Source organism: Thunnus maccoyii, chromosome 23, assembly GCF_910596095.1.
Source record: "Thunnus maccoyii chromosome 23, fThuMac1.1, whole genome shotgun sequence".
Taxonomy (NCBI): Eukaryota; Metazoa; Chordata; class Actinopteri; order Scombriformes; family Scombridae; genus Thunnus; species Thunnus maccoyii.
Window position 1 is genome coordinate 1,989,797 of NC_056555.1, and position 19,290 is coordinate 2,009,086.

The 19,290-nt window shown below is 41.7% G+C and overlaps 1 protein-coding gene across 10 annotated transcripts in view; it reads left to right on the forward strand.

Annotated features, from left to right (window-relative positions):
- Positions 1–18,449, forward strand: part of tmpoa (thymopoietin a) — a 25,866-nt gene extending 7,417 nt beyond the window's left edge. Inside the window, exons 2-13 of one of the 10 annotated variants that reach the window (XM_042402830.1) lie at positions 2,957–3,074; positions 5,224–5,373; positions 5,768–5,895; positions 9,632–9,721; positions 11,419–11,550; positions 11,858–11,980; positions 13,291–13,383; positions 14,299–14,352; positions 14,487–14,702; positions 14,987–15,121; positions 15,450–15,550; positions 17,215–18,449. In XM_042402830.1, the coding sequence (XP_042258764.1) occupies positions 2,957–3,074; positions 5,224–5,373; positions 5,768–5,895; positions 9,632–9,721; positions 11,419–11,550; positions 11,858–11,980; positions 13,291–13,383; positions 14,299–14,352; positions 14,487–14,702; positions 14,987–15,121; positions 15,450–15,550; positions 17,215–17,629 (1,755 nt within the window). In that variant the 3' untranslated portion in view covers positions 17,630–18,449. The remainder of the gene's footprint in view (positions 1–2,956; positions 3,075–5,223; positions 5,374–5,767; positions 5,896–9,631; positions 9,722–11,418; positions 11,551–11,857; positions 11,981–13,290; positions 13,384–14,298; positions 14,353–14,486; positions 14,703–14,986; positions 15,122–15,449; positions 15,551–17,214) is intronic. The other 9 variants (XM_042402831.1, XM_042402833.1, XM_042402834.1 and 6 more) reach the window with 9 other exon arrangements.
- The last annotated feature ends 841 nt before the right edge of the window (positions 18,450–19,290 follow it).

Sequence of the window (19,290 nt, forward strand, 5' to 3'; positions counted from 1 at the left end):
TGCTGCTCCACCTTCACACACTCTGCTTCAGCTCAGTGTAACAGCAGAGGGTCTGTACTGACATCACAACAGCTAGCTGCAGGCTGTAATATGCTTCTCATTGTCACTACATCTGTTTCTGTATGCATACATTCCACAGACATGCACTGCCTCACCCACTAAGAGCACACTGTTTGCTTATTACATCTACATGTGTTTGTGTGCACCAGAAGAAGCTGCACGTTTTCACAAATACATTAACTGGATACTTTTTAAAGGGAAATTGTCCATATAAAGTGTATTGGGGAGTACTATTGCAGTATGTGAAAAAAGTTGTTTAAAGTCTCTAGAGGGAGGTGTGCAAAGTCAGATAAATGACCTCAAGTGATGTCACTTGAGTCGTGGGTTGGGGGCTGTGGAGGTAGAGAGGAGTGAGGTTAGGCTACAACTAGCATACTGGCACACACCCCGATCTGTACAGTCGAGTTAATCGAGTCGGGTTGCATCGTGGGTAATGTAGGCACAGCTTTGGACAAGGAAGAAGAATGTGTGGAATAATGCTGTATCGATTTCAATCCTTTTCTTTAAAAAAAACTGTCCGTCTGAGTCAGACGTTGTTACAGGAGTGTCAGGCCGCGTTCAGACTGAATCAGGCGCTGTGGTGCTCCGCCGCAAGGTTGAGCAGAGGTGTGTGGGCGTGTTTATTTGCGCTCCAGAACGTAACCACTGTGAAACAATCAGAAAATAACATTTTATTGATCTGATTTACCAGGTTGCTGGCTACCACTGCTCCCTCTCTTCATTCACTCTCTAGCTCGCTCCACCAGAGCTGCTCTCTCTTTTTTTTTTTTCTCTCGTCTTTTTGAAAACGAGTCGGAAAGCCGACAGCAAAGTTTAACTTTACTTTTAACGTTATCAAACGAAGAGAAATGTCCTCGTCCTCCTAGTAACGTCTTTGTCCTCCTTCATGGCAGAGTTTACCACTCCCATCAGTCTGATCGCTGGGCTGTGATTGGCCACCTCAGCTTGACGTCGGGTTGAGTTTCTCCAGAAGTTGATTCTGGATTAAATCTCTCATTGCAGGCCGCTGCTGCACCGCTGCAGGCTAAAGCACTACATCCATTCACTGCCTGATATGATCTGAATACAAACTAATGCTTGATCGGTGGAGTACTTTATTTTAATGTCAATTTCATTAAATGTGCACCAATGAAAGAGCTACAAACACAATAATGGTAATATTTGTCCTTACTGCAGGCTTCAACAACAGAGTGTCAGCCATACTCAGAATGTGCTAAATATTTCAGTGTGACAGCACAGAATAATATTTGTTTAGATGTGTTTTAAATAAAGAGAGGAGGCAGTGACTCGGGGAATAATATCTCTGATATTTTCAACTGTGTGTGTGTGTGTGTATTATAGTCTGTGTGCCTAGAAAATAAAAGCAAAACTATTGTGTAACCTCAGCTCACCTTCTGCTGGAATCAGTGAGCAGCGTTAGCTTGTATGGAGTGAACGTATGGTCCCAGAGGGAATTGTCAATGTGAGGCCACATTCTGAAGGAAATGAAGTCCAAATGCCACATTCTTCAGTCGCCACATAATCTTAAGCCGTACTGCTGGGTGTGGTGTTGCAGGGTGACTGCTGGAGCCATATTTGGAGGTTAGAACCCCTGAAACACCACGCAGACAGCAGGTGGAAACGACGTAGGTGCTAACGCTAGCTTAACACTACCTGCAGCCGCTTCACAATAAAAGCCTTCCACCAATGAGACGACACTTCACTCCCTCACAGACTGAAAGAGGCAGACAGTGTCGGAGCTAGCGGACGTTTCTGTTTTTTAAGCTAATAATTTACATACTCTGTTCTGATTGGCCGGTTGTGCTCTCACATTGCCACTACACTGGCACACAACAAAGGAGTTCACACAGCTGGACGCTGACCGATGTTTGTTTCTTCAATGTAGCCATAAGATGTTTCATACATTGCATCCCACAGTGGTATGCTCACATTGTGCTCCAGCAAAACATTACATGCATGCATGCTTTATCTACTCAGAGCCTCCTTTTGGCTGTGATCCGAGGAGAAGAGGCCGCTGGCTTCAAACACAGTGTAATTTCCTGTAGGCTGGTGTGTGAGGGGACGGCTTCATCCCAGCAGGTTGTTTACTATCAGTCATCAAACGCCTGCAGCATCTTTTTCATCCCCTCTTTCTCCCTCTCTCTCTCTCTCTCTCTCTCTCTCCCTGTCTCTCTCTCTAGTAGGAAATTGAAGGAAACTTCTCGAGATAGTCACCTGTGCGTGATTTGTAAGCGTGCGTGTGTATGAGACATGTGCCTCCGCATATCTCCTCATAGGTCATGCATGTGATGAAGCAGTTGTGGAATTTATTTTTTTTTCTCAATGTTGAATCCACTCACATACTTTTTTTCCCGCATTTTTCTAAGCAGCCACTCAGTGATGCTCATTGATAGTAATCTCCTGTATAATGACCAACCTGATGAACAGGTTTCTGTAACTATCCGGATGCTCCACAAACACTTTTCCTCTGTTTGAAGTGAGTCGACTAAAGCAGAAGTTCACAGGAGGGTGTTTGGAGGTGAAACGGTGGGCAGGGTGGGATAGTTTGGACTTGAGTGTGAACTGAGCAGCTGTTGTGTCCTTGGCTGTTTTTTTTTTTTTTCACATTGCTTGAAATTGGCATCATTCCAACATCCCTGGGAAGACAAAAAGCCTCAGAGGTGGACAGAAAGGTTCTGTTGGACCTGTGTAAGCGAGTGCAGAGAGTTTGACATGAGAACATTGTTTTAACTTCAGCAGGCAGCACACCAGTCACTCTTTGATGTCATTATGTGCTGATTACACAGCCTCAGGACTGAAAAAATAAACCCATGACCTTCCCTGACCTACAAGGGCAGGAGTTGACTTTTAGCGCTTCATTACCAACCGAGCTGCCTTGTCCTCCCTTTTTTCACAGAAAGCCACCAGGAAAACAGACAAGGTTCGGCCAGATGAGCTGGACGTGACTCTGCTGAGCGACGAGGGCCTGAGGGACGAGCTGTTCAAGCACGGGGTGGACGTAGGGCCCATTGTTGGTGAGTCCACACATACACACGCACACACACATGAGGAGGGATGTGTTGTGTCGGTGCTACTCACTCCACACAGGTGATGGAATTCACAAGTGGCTTTGACATGTTGGTGAATAGCACGCCATGAGGAGCTTAGAGCTGGAACAATCAGTTGATAACTATGAAATAATTTGAGCTGTTTGGCTCATTTTTTAAATAAAAAACACGCCCAAGTTCTCTGATTCCAGCTTGTTGTTTGGAATGCTTTTAGAGTGAAGTATTGAGTATATTGACCAGCAGCCTGAAGCCAACGTCACTAACTGTTTTAAGGGGAAGATCGAAAGTAAAAACATTAAAGATGAAAGGAAGCTCTCTACGGATGAGCGTCATGGACGTATATATCTTATCTTGTCCGGTGTAACCGGTAACACTGGTGTTGTCACAGCTTTATGAACTGGTGGGGAAATATTTTCTCACCGTGGCATCCCTGATGAGATGATTTAATGAAACTTAAGTTAGTAATAAACGTCTGACTCTCTGCAGTCGAGGTTAGTTAAGGTATGTGAAGTATTTCCTCCTTTTGGCTGAAGGTTTGTGGCATGCAGGCTTCCACACAAGTCAATGAGCTTCCAGAGGTCTGTCACCACCACCACCGCTGCTGGTGCATCAGTGCTCATATCACACTCTACAGCTTTGCTTCAGGGACCCACCCGCACTTTTTAGTCATTTCTGCTGTAAAGCTGGTGAAGCCAAGTGTAAGTGTGTGTTCTTGAAGTCTTATGAAACAAAAAGCATCTATTTGGTTCTTTGCTGGTTCAGCTGGTTGTAACTGGTTGGACCTGGACTTTTGAAAAACATGAAGTTGCCCCCTTAATAAACTATTTCTAAATAAATTACGTTTAGTTTATGTCCCCCTTATGTATCCTGCTCAGTGCTCTGAACCGTTGTGTATATACTTAACTAAGTGGGAATTTTGGAAAAGAAAGTTAAAAGTTTACTTCATCCTGATACCTTTGCTTGCTATTGGACTACGTTTCCCAGATTCCATCACTGTAGCATGTGAGTTAGGCTATGTCCTTCAGTGAGTGAGTCTGTTGACTGCTAAACACACACTGAGCTGCTGCTGGAGTGCAACAAAGCAAATAGTGCACCAGCGGCTCTGTAAGGTCCCCAAGGTTAGCAACAACCTGACCAGGTTCACTTAAGGCGGACTGATCTTTAAGGTGGACCAGCTATTCTCATGTTGTTGACAGTTCCCTGGTGCTGAAATAAGTTGCACATTATACAGACTAACTACATGCTGCTTTTCTGCTTACTGTAGAACTCCCCACAGTCTCAACAGTCTGTCTCCACCTGATGAGTGTCAGCTGGCCTTCCACCCGTCTGTCTGACAACACACACACACACTACCACTGGAGATAATACAGCTGGCTACACCAGCCGTGTTTTCTCTTAAATGTGAACATGACTGCGTATCGGGCTGAGTGGATGTGTGGATAAACAGATGCAGAGTGCACTGTGAGAGTGGACTGCAGCTGTTGTGCTGCTCACATGCTGCTTTTGTTGCACAGGCACTACAGACCAGCTGTAACAGATGCAACACTGATGATTATAAACAACAACAAGCTTCATTATACATTTGTACTGTATCACCACCCAGCCCAACACATTAGAGTTAAACTGGTGTGAGAGTTTGCAGCTTATCTTATGTTTTGGGATTTTGGACTGTTGGTTGGATGAAAGATGTAGGAAATCACAGGTCTGTCAGACACCAGTAGTTGATTAATCTGCAAATATTTTGATAATTAATCAATTCAGCCACTTGTCAGCTTCTTAAATGTGAGGATTTGCTGTTTTTCTTTGTTTTTATATATATATATATATATATATATATATATATATATATATATATATATATATATATATATATATATATATATATATATATAAATAATAGTAATAGAAATATCTTTGTGTTTTGGACTGTTGGTTGCATAAACCAAAGAATCTGAAGACCTCAACTTGACATTTTTCAAAATAATAATTGACAGACGGATAATGAAAATAATTACTAGTTGCATATTTCTATATTTATCGTGCAGTTTCCCTCTAACATGCCAAGACCTCCTGTGCAGCTTTAATTAAATTTCTCCCCCTGCTGCTCGTCCTCCAGCATCCACCCGAAAACTGTACGAGAAGAAACTGCAGAAGCTGCTGGATGACGGTCCCGCACAGCCAGCAAAGCCACTGCTGGTCGTCACGGAGATTCAAGTCAACCACAACGGCAACTCTGAATCAGACCTGTACAGTGACAAGGAGGACGGTAAGAGCAGTCCATCAGAACACAACATCCATACTGATTATATGCACAGGAATAGTGTATACTAGTGATATGATTAGCTAAAATATGCACTTTAAAATTGTTTATATTCAACCAGCTATGTGTCAAAGTAAACCTAAAAGACTGAAGTGTTTTTCCGTGAAAAGAACTGCACAGACAAGTCAGACTGTCACTGCCTGCAATACAGAGAGACAGTGCATCTTTGAAAACAAAAATGTAGCTTCAAGTCTCTGCAAGTAGATTTTCACTGTTCATAGATGAGCTGAAACTGACGATGTGAGTGTAAGTAATGAAAATAAAAGCATGTGCTACACCTTGGAGCCCGGCCGGCGCTCATGTACATATAAACTTTGTTGTCGTCCTCTTGTCTGCTCAGAGGTGACAGCAGCACCAGAACCAGAACCCGTGGCAGAACCTGAACCGGCTCCGGTGGTGGAGAGACCAGTGAGGAGCCGAGGGAAGACTCCCGTCACCACCCGCACCCGCAGCAGCCAGCACAACACGGTGAGTCAGTCCTCATCCCCAGTCACTCAGTGAAAGCCTTTCCCTGTGGAAGAGCGTTTGATGGAAAGGTTTCTTATCTAATGCACTACGTGTGATGATAGTGATCGCAATATCTTTTGTGGTTATGTGAAATGTAACTTCTCTGCAGATTTGATGGGGTCAGAGAAGGTGAGATGTGTTGATGCAGATCTGTGCAGGAGACAAGCAGCAGCCTCGCTCTCTGATAGCAGTAGTTTGGATGTTGACAGGGTGTCATTTATGTCCCCGGCTAACTATAAAGCAGAATGTATGGGAGCTGTGTATTTCCTGGTGAAATGACAGGGTTGGAAGCCTTGTGCTTGAAAGCAAAGCTCTAATGTTTGCAGTGTGGGCCGTTTGCAGTTTGCCACTTTTGAATGTTTTTTTTCTGTACTACAGTAATCTGAGATCCACTATTATCAGATAGGCCAGCGTCTGTCAGAGGACAGTATTATTTAATAATACCACAAGACACATACCCATGTGTCTTTAAAAACGCTCAAAACATACGCCTGCTTTTTTTATACCTTACCTGATATGTTAGGTATAAAGTTTAGGCTTCTGTGAAAGCTGTCAATCAAACTGGGACTAAAAGACTGGACCGAGACCAGTTGGAAAGGAGGGTCTGGGTCTGGAATTTTCTGGCTTCAGTTCTTCGGGGGTTTGAATTGGATTAGAACTGCAATCATTAACACAAAATTAATCTGCAACTATTTTGATAATCGATCATTTTTCATTTTCATTTCATTTTTTGAAGCACAAATACAAAAAAAAATAGCTTTTAAAGCTTTTCTGTGTGATCACTAATTTTTAATTTAATAGCCAAAGAAATTAATCTGCAGATGAATCTATAACTAAATGAATAGTTAGTTGCAGTCCTAGTTTGGATGTTATGTGAAAGCAAAGTAAGTTATGATTTTAGCATCAAGTCATATGCAAGTCATATGTTGGGTCCATCTGGTGTTTGTGTGAGTCGTCATAAATCTCTTTAGCAATCTAAGTAATATTGCAAACATCATTTAGTAACTATGCTAACCTGTCCTATGTGTGAGGATCGTCTCCATCAATCACAAAATGCAAAACGTTTAAAGCAGAAATGTGTTGTGTTTTGGTGGATTTTGGTAGTTTCTCTTTGAAAACAGAGAGAAACGTAGCGACAACACATGTTTCTATGTGCTGCACGGTGCTGCATGACCCGCTGTCAGCTGCCAGGATCAGATTTCCCTCTGGGTTGTTGTACTGCTGATGATTCAGGATGATATCACCAAAAGTGTGCAATGAATTCCCTACCTGTCAGTCTGTATGAGCTCATGTTATAATAAGTCAGCGTGAAACAGATCAGAACTAAAAAGGCATCAATGCTTTATCTTCTTGACGACAGCTGTGGAGGTGAGCTGTGGTCTTTCTCAGCAAGAGCATATTTTGAATGAAGATGTTCTTCTTTTCTACCATCAGAACTTTAAACCACCAGTTATTTGCAAACGCACGCTGTGATTGGAGGAGAGCTGATGGGTGAATGTTGAAAAGAGCAGCTGCTATGTGACTTGAGGAGCAGTCTTATCCTGTTGCTTTCCACTTAATTAACCACATTCCTGCACTGCATACTCTGTTATTACAGCAGACAACATAGATTCCCTTTGTCTTATTGAGTCCTAATGGTGATGGCAGCATGTGTGAATCTCTGCCAACAGTTTCTTTAGTTGTCTTTAGTTTAATAAATGGATCAAAACTCGCAAAGAAAGCCAGATAATGTAAACATTTTGATGTGTTTTTCTGGTGCGAGCGCACACTGAAGCAGGTAGGATGGGATACCCTGCAGCTGGATTTAATTATACAGCTTCCTCTTGACACAGGCAGAGGAAGCTGCTTTTTTCTGTTTTATTGGAGCGCAGTCACACCCAGCTCAGCGCGAGCCTGCAGGTTGAGCGTCCGTGCTGCTCGCTGTATGTCAGACTGGAAGCACATGATGCGGATTAGCTGCTGCCATGCCATGTCGGATACCCAGACTCCTTCACACGCCGCTCTTTCTCTTCAACCCTCCAACCCCTCGACGTCTGCTCCTCATTTCCATCCCTTATTTTGTTTTTTTCCTCTGATAATTGGCGTCCATGTTTCAAAGTTATTGTAATCATTAAAACTTGGACGACCTACTCCTTAAAAAATCTGCTCCTTTATCCTGTTTCAACCTTCACCCGCTCTATTAGTTTGTGCACTATTAAATCAGTACAAAATGTTATCAAAGTATGGCCTCTTTTAGGAAATAGCAGAGTGAACTGATTTCCCATGTGTGTAGGGTGGAATCCAGCAGTGAATGTGACTGAGCAGCTCCTCCTGCTGTCCACATGGTGAACGTGCACCCGGTGAGCCGAGGCCTCCAGGAATGAGAGGCACGTGGGAACCAGTGGACCGCCAACAATAATCTGATATGAGCTGTGCAGGAGGGGCTGGAGTGCTGTGTGTGTGTGTGTGTGTGTGTGTGTGTGTGTGTGTGTGTGTGTGTGTGTGTGTGTGTGTGTGTGTGTGTTAGGGTTAGGCAAGTAGTCCCCAGGGGTGTGTAAGTGTAGGTGGTTCTCTCCTAGTTTTTTTTGTTTGTTTTGGTTCTTTTTTGATGAGGTTTCCAGTAACAGCAGTGGCAGCATTATGTAATCTATACAGTGTGCATGTTTCTCATAGACAGTGTTAATGACGTACAGTCTGAGCTCTTGTATGGTTTGGATGGACATGAAACTCTCCTGGTTAAATCATCAGTACAAAAGATGAACAACTGTTAGAACATATCTGCTTTATTAGTTAGACTGTGGACAATTCGGGGCAGAGGATAACTACAACTCCCAATGTGCATTTCAGCAAGAATTAGCTAATCACCAAGCTTAAAATTCGGTCACGTGCGTCTCTGAGGGCAGAAGCTAAAGATTACGGTGTTGAGAAACCTGATTTTACAATCTCTGTTTGCTTTTAGTTTCTGGGTCACTTCTGAGTGAATTCAGCAACTACAACTTTTAAATTCATTACAATCCGATTCACGCACATAGCTTCTTCTCCACAGCAACAAAGGCATGGAAAGGAAGTGTGAGTAATGTAAACTGCTGGTCAGAATATAAACCTGTAGGATGGTTACATCATCCAGGAGAGTCCTGAGTTTCTATGTTCACTAATATTGAAGAGCTCGTTTAAATAAATATCTGAAATGGGAATACAGAACCAGCAACCCCTCACACTTTGTAACTCTGTACAGTTGTAGATATTCCAATGTTCACATTGATCCAATCAGAAGAAGTTATGGTAATGAAACATCTGGCCTGTAGTGTAGCAGTCAGTTCATTTTCCCTCTCCTCTTGTTAAAGAAAGTCACGTATTTTAGTTCCTTTTCTTATATGAATTTCATGTTCTTTCTTCCTCCTGCTGTGTGCACAATGCAAACATGGTTAGATACTCCATCAAGACCTTCAGTTCAGAAGAAGAGTTTTGCTGCTTGTTCAATATAATGTTCTGTTTATGCTACATTTTGCTAGAACATGAAGTCCTCATTCAGTTGGTGTTGTCAGTGCTCCTGGTATGTGTTTCACATCAGTAGTGCACATTTAGGGCTATAAGTCAAACTAAGGTATTTTCATTGTCTACTGGTATGCGCATACCGTGTGTGTGTGTGTGTGTGTGTGTGTGTGTGTGTGTGTGTGTGTGTGTGTGTGTGTGTGTGTGTGTGTGTGTGTGTGTGTAGAGAGAGCAGTTGATGGATGAGGAAGATGATGATGATGAAGACCCTGTCCTGATAGTAAAGCGCAGATCCAGGAGGTTATCCCATAGAACGGTGAACACTGTCATTACTAATTAAACCCACTGGTGAACACTTTCACACCCACTGTACACTGAGGGTCAGATTTACTGAGATAAGAACTTTTCTTACAGAAGTGATGTTAGTAAATCCAGCAGTCTACATGTCACAGTCCTCCCTTCCATACATATGCAGTGAGGAGAGAAAGACTCCAGCCTGAGTGTGTTTGGGACTGAATACGTCACATCTGCACCTGAAAAACTGGGGCAGAAGCTACAGTAAACCTGGCCCAGAGTGTCTGATAAGAACACAGAAGGAAACTTTCTCCTCTAGTCAGGAATCTTTGTCCACCTGCACTACACCTGGCTTCAAAGGGCTGTTTGGCACATGCAGCTTCTTCTGTTCTGCATCATTCTTCCATGTCTGTTCTAACTGTTGGAAAGTTGCCCACAGTGCAAGAGAATATAGCTATTAAAATATGTATGTCCAAATATGAGTGTATGCCCCACATAGACATATGGTTAACCTACACTAGCAGTGTTTTTTTAATGTTACTTAGCACAACTGCAGTAGAGTTATATAATTACATAAGAAAAAAACTATGTAGATCACTCTGACCTTTGCTTTACGCTATGATTAGATGAACACATGCTTTCAGATGGTTGTGTAGTTGAAACATTGTCCTTGAATACCATTGTATAGTTTCCATAGAAGAACCATGCATGGCTGCTCAGGTATCCCTGTTAAACACTGTCTACATTTACATTACACATGACTGCTCTAGTAGATAATCATGCTCATATGTGGCTGATTTAACTTTTTATGAATCCTTCTCTAAGATGTATCTACACGTTTATTCCTTTAAGACCTGGAACAAAAAAAGACGTTCAAACCCACCTGACCAATCACTGCATCAAGATGTCAGATTGTTGGTTCCAGAAAGGTCCAGAAATTGTCAGACACAGTTCCCCAAATTGTGACATCAGAAAGGTGTAGAGGAGTGGAGTTTCAGATGCTGCTGAACATCTGACAAACAGCTTAACACTTCTGTCTATTCCTCAACACTGATAAATATGTTCAGACTGCAGGAGAGTATGATCTGTTTGTAGAGCTGGGTAGCAAACCTCATTACGTCTTTGGTACACCCTGAAATGTGCCTGTTGCACAGAGTATCAAAAGCCCTAACTATAGAAAGTTGGTGCTGAGTGTCTGGTCAGGCTTGTAGTCTCAGATAGTTCTTTCTAATTTTAGACTGTATGACTTGATCATGACTTGTTTTTTGTAGGAAACATACACAGCCCTGTATTAATATCCAATCTTTATTACATACTACTCATTTAGTCATTGTGTTGCTTTACAGAGATCATGTCTGCACTTGTTAGAGTTTCATTCCAATCCAGCCACCTAATAAATTTCCTCTGGATGAGAAGTCAGCATTCAGTGTTTCACTGTGCAAGAGCTATAAAGGAATGAAACCCAGCCTGAGACACTTTTTTAATTTCAAACCAACAATTTACTAATCAGGTTCAAACTGACTGCAAAGATCAGTTTCCTCAAAGCAATCCAGTTCAATCAAAACTGTCAAAAAACTGAACTTGAGTTTATTTTCCAGCTTTTTATTGTCACTGTCAATCTCAGCTTATTTCAACCCCTCATTTCCCTTCTTCTTCCCTGTCCTCTCTCTCTGTGTAATTGTCACTTTCTGTCCTGATCATGCAGTGTTTCTCTCCCAGCAGATAGTGCCTGAGGATCTCAGGTTTGTATTGACAGATCAGGTTCAGTTGGAGTCTAACAGAGAAGTTCACCACAGGCTGGAGCGTCCAGCTCGGGCTGAACCACCCTCCACCTCGTCCAGACCTGCTCAGGTAGCTCTGGGCTGCTCACTCACTTGATACTGCATGGACTCCCTGGTCTGTTGCTGATCTGTTGAGGAGATACAGGGATATGCAGTCTCCTGTTATCTTGTCACAAACTGCACCTAAGGGTGGGGCATGTGTATGCAGATATGTATATCGTAGACAAAGCTGATGGTCACAAATGAGTCACTTGCTTCTTTATGATCAAGAACTATCACATGGGCTGTTTTAGTGTTTAGCTTATTTATTTTCCTGAGTCACTCAACTGTACCATTCAGTAAAAATCACACCAAGTTTGTTTCACTCACTGACACAGCTGCCTCAGAGTCCAGCAGGAGAATCTCTGACCCGTAGTGTGAGAGAGAGGAGTGTGGGCAGCAAACCCAGGCTCGACCAACCAGAGAAGGTCTGCAGAGCTCCTGGGAGCCCCCGCCTGAAGGTGCCCTCACTTATTCAGGAAGATGTAGGCCGTAGCGTCTCACGTCTCAGCTCTGACTATCACTTACATTGATTCAAATCCAGCTAAATTCCTATCAAGCATTGACAGACTGAAACCAATACAGTGAACTGAGCTTGAGGGTTGAGTCAGATGGAATCGCCTGTGTGGTGACAATGTTCCTTGTCAAACAGTTAAGTGAAATTAGTCCTCAAGACTAAAGGCCTCTGTATGCTTCAAATGAACTAACATATACAATCCATTCCACTGTCACTTCAACCTCTCCAATAACTGTCTTTATAGTTTCAACATGATGGATAGCTCCATTCCTGACCTCAGCACTCTGACTACTACACTACACGACTCCATGATTCAGTAGCATTCTCTACTCAGACCTCAGGGGAAGAGTCAAAACACTTTAACAGCAGGCTCTATGTTCAAAGGTATTGTCGTGATCCCCCAGTTTATCCAGAAAGATCAAATGTTTGATGACGACACCATCATTTAAATCATATTTCCACAGACTATGTCAAAAGGCCCGAGGTGACGTCCTTAAATGTTTTGTTTTGTCCACAACACAGAGATATTCAGTTTACTGTCATAGAGGACTAAAGAAACCAGAAAATATCCAATCAGAGAATTTGGACATTTTCTTTCTTAGAAAAATGACTCCAAACAATTGAAAGTATCAGAATAGTTGACAGTTTCTGTCGATCGACTAATCGTTGCAGCTCTAATCTTAAACGCTGGTTTTTGCTCAGGGCAAACTTCTTATTTTTCCTGGCAGAACGTAGACATATGTGAGATTACACAACCTGCTGCTGGGTGATGGGTAACATTTTAACTTTCCCTAAATATTTGCACTTGGAACACTGTGACTGAATCCACACAGTAACATACACAGTGCTGCAGTCACAGATGAGGCTAAAAATTGGATCATACAAACAGTGCCAATGTTTAGACAGTCTCTCCTTGGAGACATTCATATTGTTGCACTCATTTGTATATGAAAATTGAGAGAGAAGTAACAACCCCACCTACTTTCACACATCCACACACCTGGCCAATCAGTGTGTAGAGTGAGTGTGCCTGTTGAAGTTACACACATTGTCAGCCACAGTCCCCCCTAACCTGCCATCAGAAAGGAGTTTCAGATGCCTGACAAGCATGAAGCATACTGGGGTCTTAACCAGCTTTGACTTGTGGATACAGTCAGTCAGTGGCTGCTGTGGTTTGAGCTGGAAGTTCAGTTAATTATTAGAATCCTAAAAAAAATGTTCTGCCCAACCAAACCTTCTGTTTAAAACCTGTAGCTTCATGAGGAAGAAATGAGGCTGCATCTTCCCAAATCTAGCAAGGATTCTCCTCACAGGCCAGCCGCTCTTCTCAACACCGCTCTACTCGAGGTTAGCTTTGTGTCGTTGCATCATCTGTCTGAGCAGCAATATGTTTTGCACACATTCAGATTTTGCATGTCCACAATAGATGAACTGCTCTCAAATAACTTTTGAATGTCTATGACGAGGTCTGTTCACTCAACATCACAGTTTTGCAATCACCTTGTCTACACTGGCCACACACTATAAGCGGTGAGCAGCACAATGCTACACTTACACACCTCAGTCCAAAAAAAATAGACTTGAACCTTAAAAAATGAGCGATGCTCAAATCTGCTGGACATGTTTCATAATGTCCTTATAAAGCAAATCTGGCACAGTGTGACATTAGATACAGTTTTTTGTTCTGCTTTGTTTATTTGCAGCTGTAAACTAATTTTGAGCTTTGTTTGTTGATGAAGCCAACAATATGACAACAGTTAGACTGGATGACTATGCTCAACATAGTTGAAGCATCTGGTACTGACATTCCACAGCTGTTTAGGATAAGCTGTAGTTTTTTTAAAAATGCATAACAATGACAGCCTTGCGAGTGGTGTAGGTCTTTAAATATTTTTGCTAAACTGTCTTGCACATGATGTCCTAAGAAATATGTTTTCCAGCATTTTGCAGGAAAAATAAATAGATTACAATCATAAATCATCACCAGGCTTGAAAAAAATCTAGATTTTATTTTTTGCTATCAGCTTAGATCAGGTATTAGGGTCACTGTGAGATTGGAGCATCATTGTTGTATTTGCGTGACCAATTTAGACGGCTGCATTGATAAAAAAAACTGAAGCAAATCTGTTCTATCAGATGCATGTGAGATGGAAAACTACACTGACATATGCAGCGTGAGTGTGGGCTGTGTAGACAGGGTATCATATTTCAGTTTGAATTGTGATTTCATTGTGTGTGTGTGTGTTTCTGTGGGTATCTCAGGAACCTGAGCCAGCAGTAGAACACTGTGTCACACCTCTGAGACCAGCAGCTAGGGTGCGTTGATTTGTGTCACACTAGAATTAATCTGTGAACACATTTATATCCTGTATATTGATTGTAATAGTAAATTCTACCTTGTTTTGCCTCATTTTAGTGTATTTCTGATCTTGTATTCTCTAATAATCCAGTCTGCTTTCTACAAGTCAAAGAGCCTGACTGAAGAGCACAGTCCACAGCTGGCTGCCAAGCCATCCAGGCCTTCATCTCCTTTGGTTCAACTCACCAAAATTGACCCAGTGACGTTTAGCCCAATGTGTAACATCTCACCCATTAAGAACCAGGAGTCCCACTGGTCTGTGTCAGAGCAGTTTGGATGTCAGGCTGGCGGTGGCTCTGCAGCAGGGGTACAGCTCAGCTCATACGTCTGGTGGCAACACCTTTTTTTTTCTTTTTTTCCCCTCCACACTTTATTGACTGAATGGTGTGTTATTTTCAGCCGGGGTGGTGAAACATGAAGGGTAAAAACCGTCACATCCTATATTTCAGTGTATGGCTGTTAATGATGAATGTGTCAGTTGTGTGTTTGCACGTGTGCAGCTGCTGAGGGTTTTGTGCAGGGGGACAGTTGTGTGACAGCTGAACTGTCGGTCGGTTCAAATTCACAATCACACACATTGTTTGGGAGCAGGAGGAGTGTGTCCCTCCAGATGTCCCGCTGCATAAAAGGAGGCAGCAGAAAATCTCCAGCTTCCTGTCCACGTGCAGCCCCGTGAAGACGCCCAGCTGCACGTCCGCTCTGTCCAAGCAGCAGCTAGTCAGACAGGTAGATCTACCTGTGCAGTGTTCACAGGGCAGAGACTGTGTTCTGTCACACTCACAAGGTGGTTCAATAGTAAACATGGTGGTTGACCCAGCCTTTTTGTTTGAAGTGGTCACATGGTGAGAGGTGTCCAGTGTCAGGCGGGGGCCCTCTGCTGGTCCAAACATGCACCTGCAGGTGATTATAGTGGGGTCATGGTGAACTCTTTGCCTTCACACCAGAATCCATTAAAAGTCCTTTTGGAACAAGAAGTGTGAAGCTTGCTGAAGCTGGTGAAACGTATCCTGCGTGAATCACTGATGTTAACTAACCTGGTTGTGTTTGTCTGCAGGTGGAGAAGATCGCAGCCAGCGACCAAACCCCTAAAGTGGAAGAGAATGATGTTCTGAAAGAGCTGTTCACCAACAACATCAACAGTCCCACAGGAATCAGGTAAATACTCTAACTCATCATTGTTTCCATCATCACATGTGTTTTTAATAGTGTGTGAAGTAGTAGAAAAAGACCAGAGTCTGACCAGCATTTCAAAATAGGTTTTATATGTTTTATGTATTGTTTTTGTTTTATATATACATTTATGATCATTTATAAAAGCAGACCAAATCCTCACATTTGTTATTCCGAACATGTAAAAATAAAAAAACCTGATAAAAACCAAATAAGAATAATAGTAAAATAAACAATAAACCTAAACAGCAACCTCAATAAACAAATTCTCATAAACAACGCAAATTAAATATTACATGTTCAAGAAGGAGTAGGAAGAAGTATCCACCCAGTGTCAATAAAATCAAACTTCAACAGTTAACACAACCCTTCCTCATGCATACACCTCTTCAAAATCATTATATGTATATCTTCTTGAACTGATTTATGTTTTAGCTCATGCTATCCTTATGGCTCTTATTTGCAGTATGCATAACAGCTGTAGGTTGCTTTTTATAGGTGTAACCTCCACACAGTAACTCAGATACAGTAATACAAGTGAACAATACAGAGTGAACAAGGCTTTGTCATCCAGAATGTTACTTGTTTTTATTAGTATTGCACCGCTCCTTGCCAGCTTCACTCACACATATCTTATATGAGGTTTCCAGCAGATCTTGTGGTCTAATATCAAACCTAGAGATGTATTTTCATACACTCTTTCTATATTGACATTGTCTATCATCTTCATATTGTAATCAGCTAATGTGTGGTATTTCATTATATTTATTTGAGTCAAGCCAGTAATCCCATAATGCAACCAACAGCTCCACACCTCCGGATGTCTGACATCACTACATGAACCGCACAGTCATCATCTTTCTACATCTCTGACTTTATTTCATGTTAACGGCAGCAATTACATTACAACAGGACATACAACTGATAATAAATGCAAAATCACACGTCACAATTATCAAACTGCTGATCAGTGCAATGACGTGTCCAACCGTTGATTACATCTGATTATACTCTCCACCTGTAAAACAAGCTGACTGACTCAGTTCATTGGTTGTGATTACAGTTTAATCATTCAGCTGGTCAACAGTGAAACTATATCATCCTTCCAACACTGTACCATGTTTTACAATATAAACTTTTTTATTATGACGTTTAAAATCATAAAGGGTAATGATTAATGTTGTTGCAGTTGGATGTGTCCTGTCAATTGTTATACAGTCTCTTATAATCATATCAGTAATGTTTTACTATAATAATGATAATAAACTTTATTATAGCTCTTTCCAAAGCAATGATACAATACAAACAAAGATATGAATGTAATCAGTGTTACAAAATGCTTTATGTAAAACTGAGATGAAGATAAACATCTAAAATAAGCAGTGTATAAAATATTGATAGGATAATTGATAAGAATTAGTTTTAAGAGGTGATTTAAAATAAAAATAATGATGGAGACTTTTTGGTACATGTGAGATTTTTTTGTAGTTGCAGCAATGACTCTCCTCACACATTCATACTGTTATCAGTTCATACCATCTCAAATCAATGCTAATCATGTTCCCGTTACAGCTCTGTATAACATGTGGATGCTGTGCTGTCAGTGTTTAGGAATAAAAGATGACACTGAACTCCTTCTCTCTTTTTAGCGCCACCTGTCGACGACCCATCCGAGGAGCCGCCGGTCGCCCGGTGAAGTCCAGCGACCTCTGGAACGATGAAAACTACTACTTCTCTCCAAAAACCACCAAGACCAGCAGCAACTCCTGCTCCTACACCGAGAGCCGCACCCTCAACAGAGTCAGCAGCCTGCCCCCCTCCACCTCCTCTACCTCCTCCTCCTCCTCCATCTCCTCTTTCTCCACCTCCTCCAGGCTCCTGTCCGCAGCGCCTCCCGCAGGTCAGACCAAAGCGGCGCGTCGCAGCGTGTCTCTGTGGATAAAGCTCTTCCTGCTGGCCATCGTGGCTGCTTTCCTCTTCCTGGTTTACCAAGCCATGGAGACCAATACTATCAACCCGTTCGCAGGCTCAGAAACAGAAGTGACCAGTGAGAGCACAGCGTAGAGAGTTTCAGGAAGTGTTGTGAGGTGGGGGAGGGGGGGGGGGGGGGGGGGAGAAGCCTGCCTGCTTCTACTTTTTCATTTTTAAGTGTGAATCTGAATTGTAGCCATTTGTGTTCACAAGCGCTGTGAAATGATCTCTGACATCATCAGCCCTTGTTTCCTCATGTTTTGTCTTTTTTTTTTCCTTTTATTTCTAAATAAGTTTTCTGTGAATCCATAAAGAGAAGCGATGTAGCCGCTTCAGTGACACTTCAAGGATCTCCATGACACATCGTGAAAGGACAGTACCGCCTCTGCTGTTTGTTGTTTTGGTCCATCCTTGACCTTTGACCTCACAGTCTGCGAGGTTACAACAAAGCCAGCCACTAATCAACTGTCAGAAACACAAATAGAAGCAGTAGCTTTGATAGAAGTATGTGGACTCACTACTATTGCCGTATTTTTATTATTTTTATGTCATACTTGCATGGTGCGTTTATATGTGTGTGTGTGTGTGTGTGTGTGTGTGAGAGAGAGAGAGAGTTGAATGTGTGTGTGGTTGAGAGATTTCTGCTCACACTTTGCCTTAGTGTCTGTCTGTTAGTCATTAACAGCCTTGAAGATGGAGTTTGAAACTAATTTTGTTTTGTACTCGACCATCTTTGTTAATGAGACAGGGAGGCTTGTTATAATCCAAATACTTCTAAATCTTGTTAAACCCTACGATATTTTCTTAAATGTTCTCTTATAATGAAATAAAAATGTTCCATTGTATTCTACTTAATTATGTATTCACTGTCACAAATATTGAATATCCACTCAATAAACTATTATGTTGTTAATGTGTCTGTTAGAGCATTTTATTCATGAGTAAACAATGTGTGTGTACACTGTAAAAAATTACCACAAAAGATTTCACAGTCCTCCTTCTGTACAAAAATGTATTTAAAAGTTTATCTGAAGCTAATATGAAGCTTCAGCGTCCAAATGAGTCAAATCAAGTAGATATCTTTCAACGTTCCAGTCTTTTTGTTACTATACTTCCACCTGCAGCTCAACAAGGAAACACTGTCTGAGGAAACACAAAGAGGGAATTTGATGCTAAAAAGACTGTAAATGTGTCAGATATCCACTTGATATGACTAACTCAGACTGATGAAGACTCATAGAAGCTTCACAGAGACTTTTAAATGACTGTGTGGACACACTGTGGATTTTGGCCTCTATCACTTCCATTGAAAACACATTTGAATTTTATTAGCCAGTATGAACAGGAGGAATGATTACAGCGAGGAAAACCTCTCTCACTGTTCATATAGACACCTGACTGTTGTTTTAAGACCCATTTTAACAATTGTGAACTTGTCCTTTTAAGGTAACTTCTAATTTTACTCAGTCACAACTGTGATATTTTTGTAGCTCTAAGTTACTTATGTTTCTCTGAGTTCGAGTAACTTTTAGTTTTGTCCTATCCTTGATTTAGTCTAAGTTAAAGAAACTCAACATTTTACCCACTTAGATTTAAGAACTTGAAGTAGTAGTAAAACACTATATGTCTTATCTCTAGTGAGCTCCCTCACAGCGGAGGTTATAAAACTAGGGGTTAGGACCCCCATGCAATCCAAGGATAAATCTGAGGGGTCACAAGATGATTAAAGGTATAACAAAGAAAAAAAAAATCTT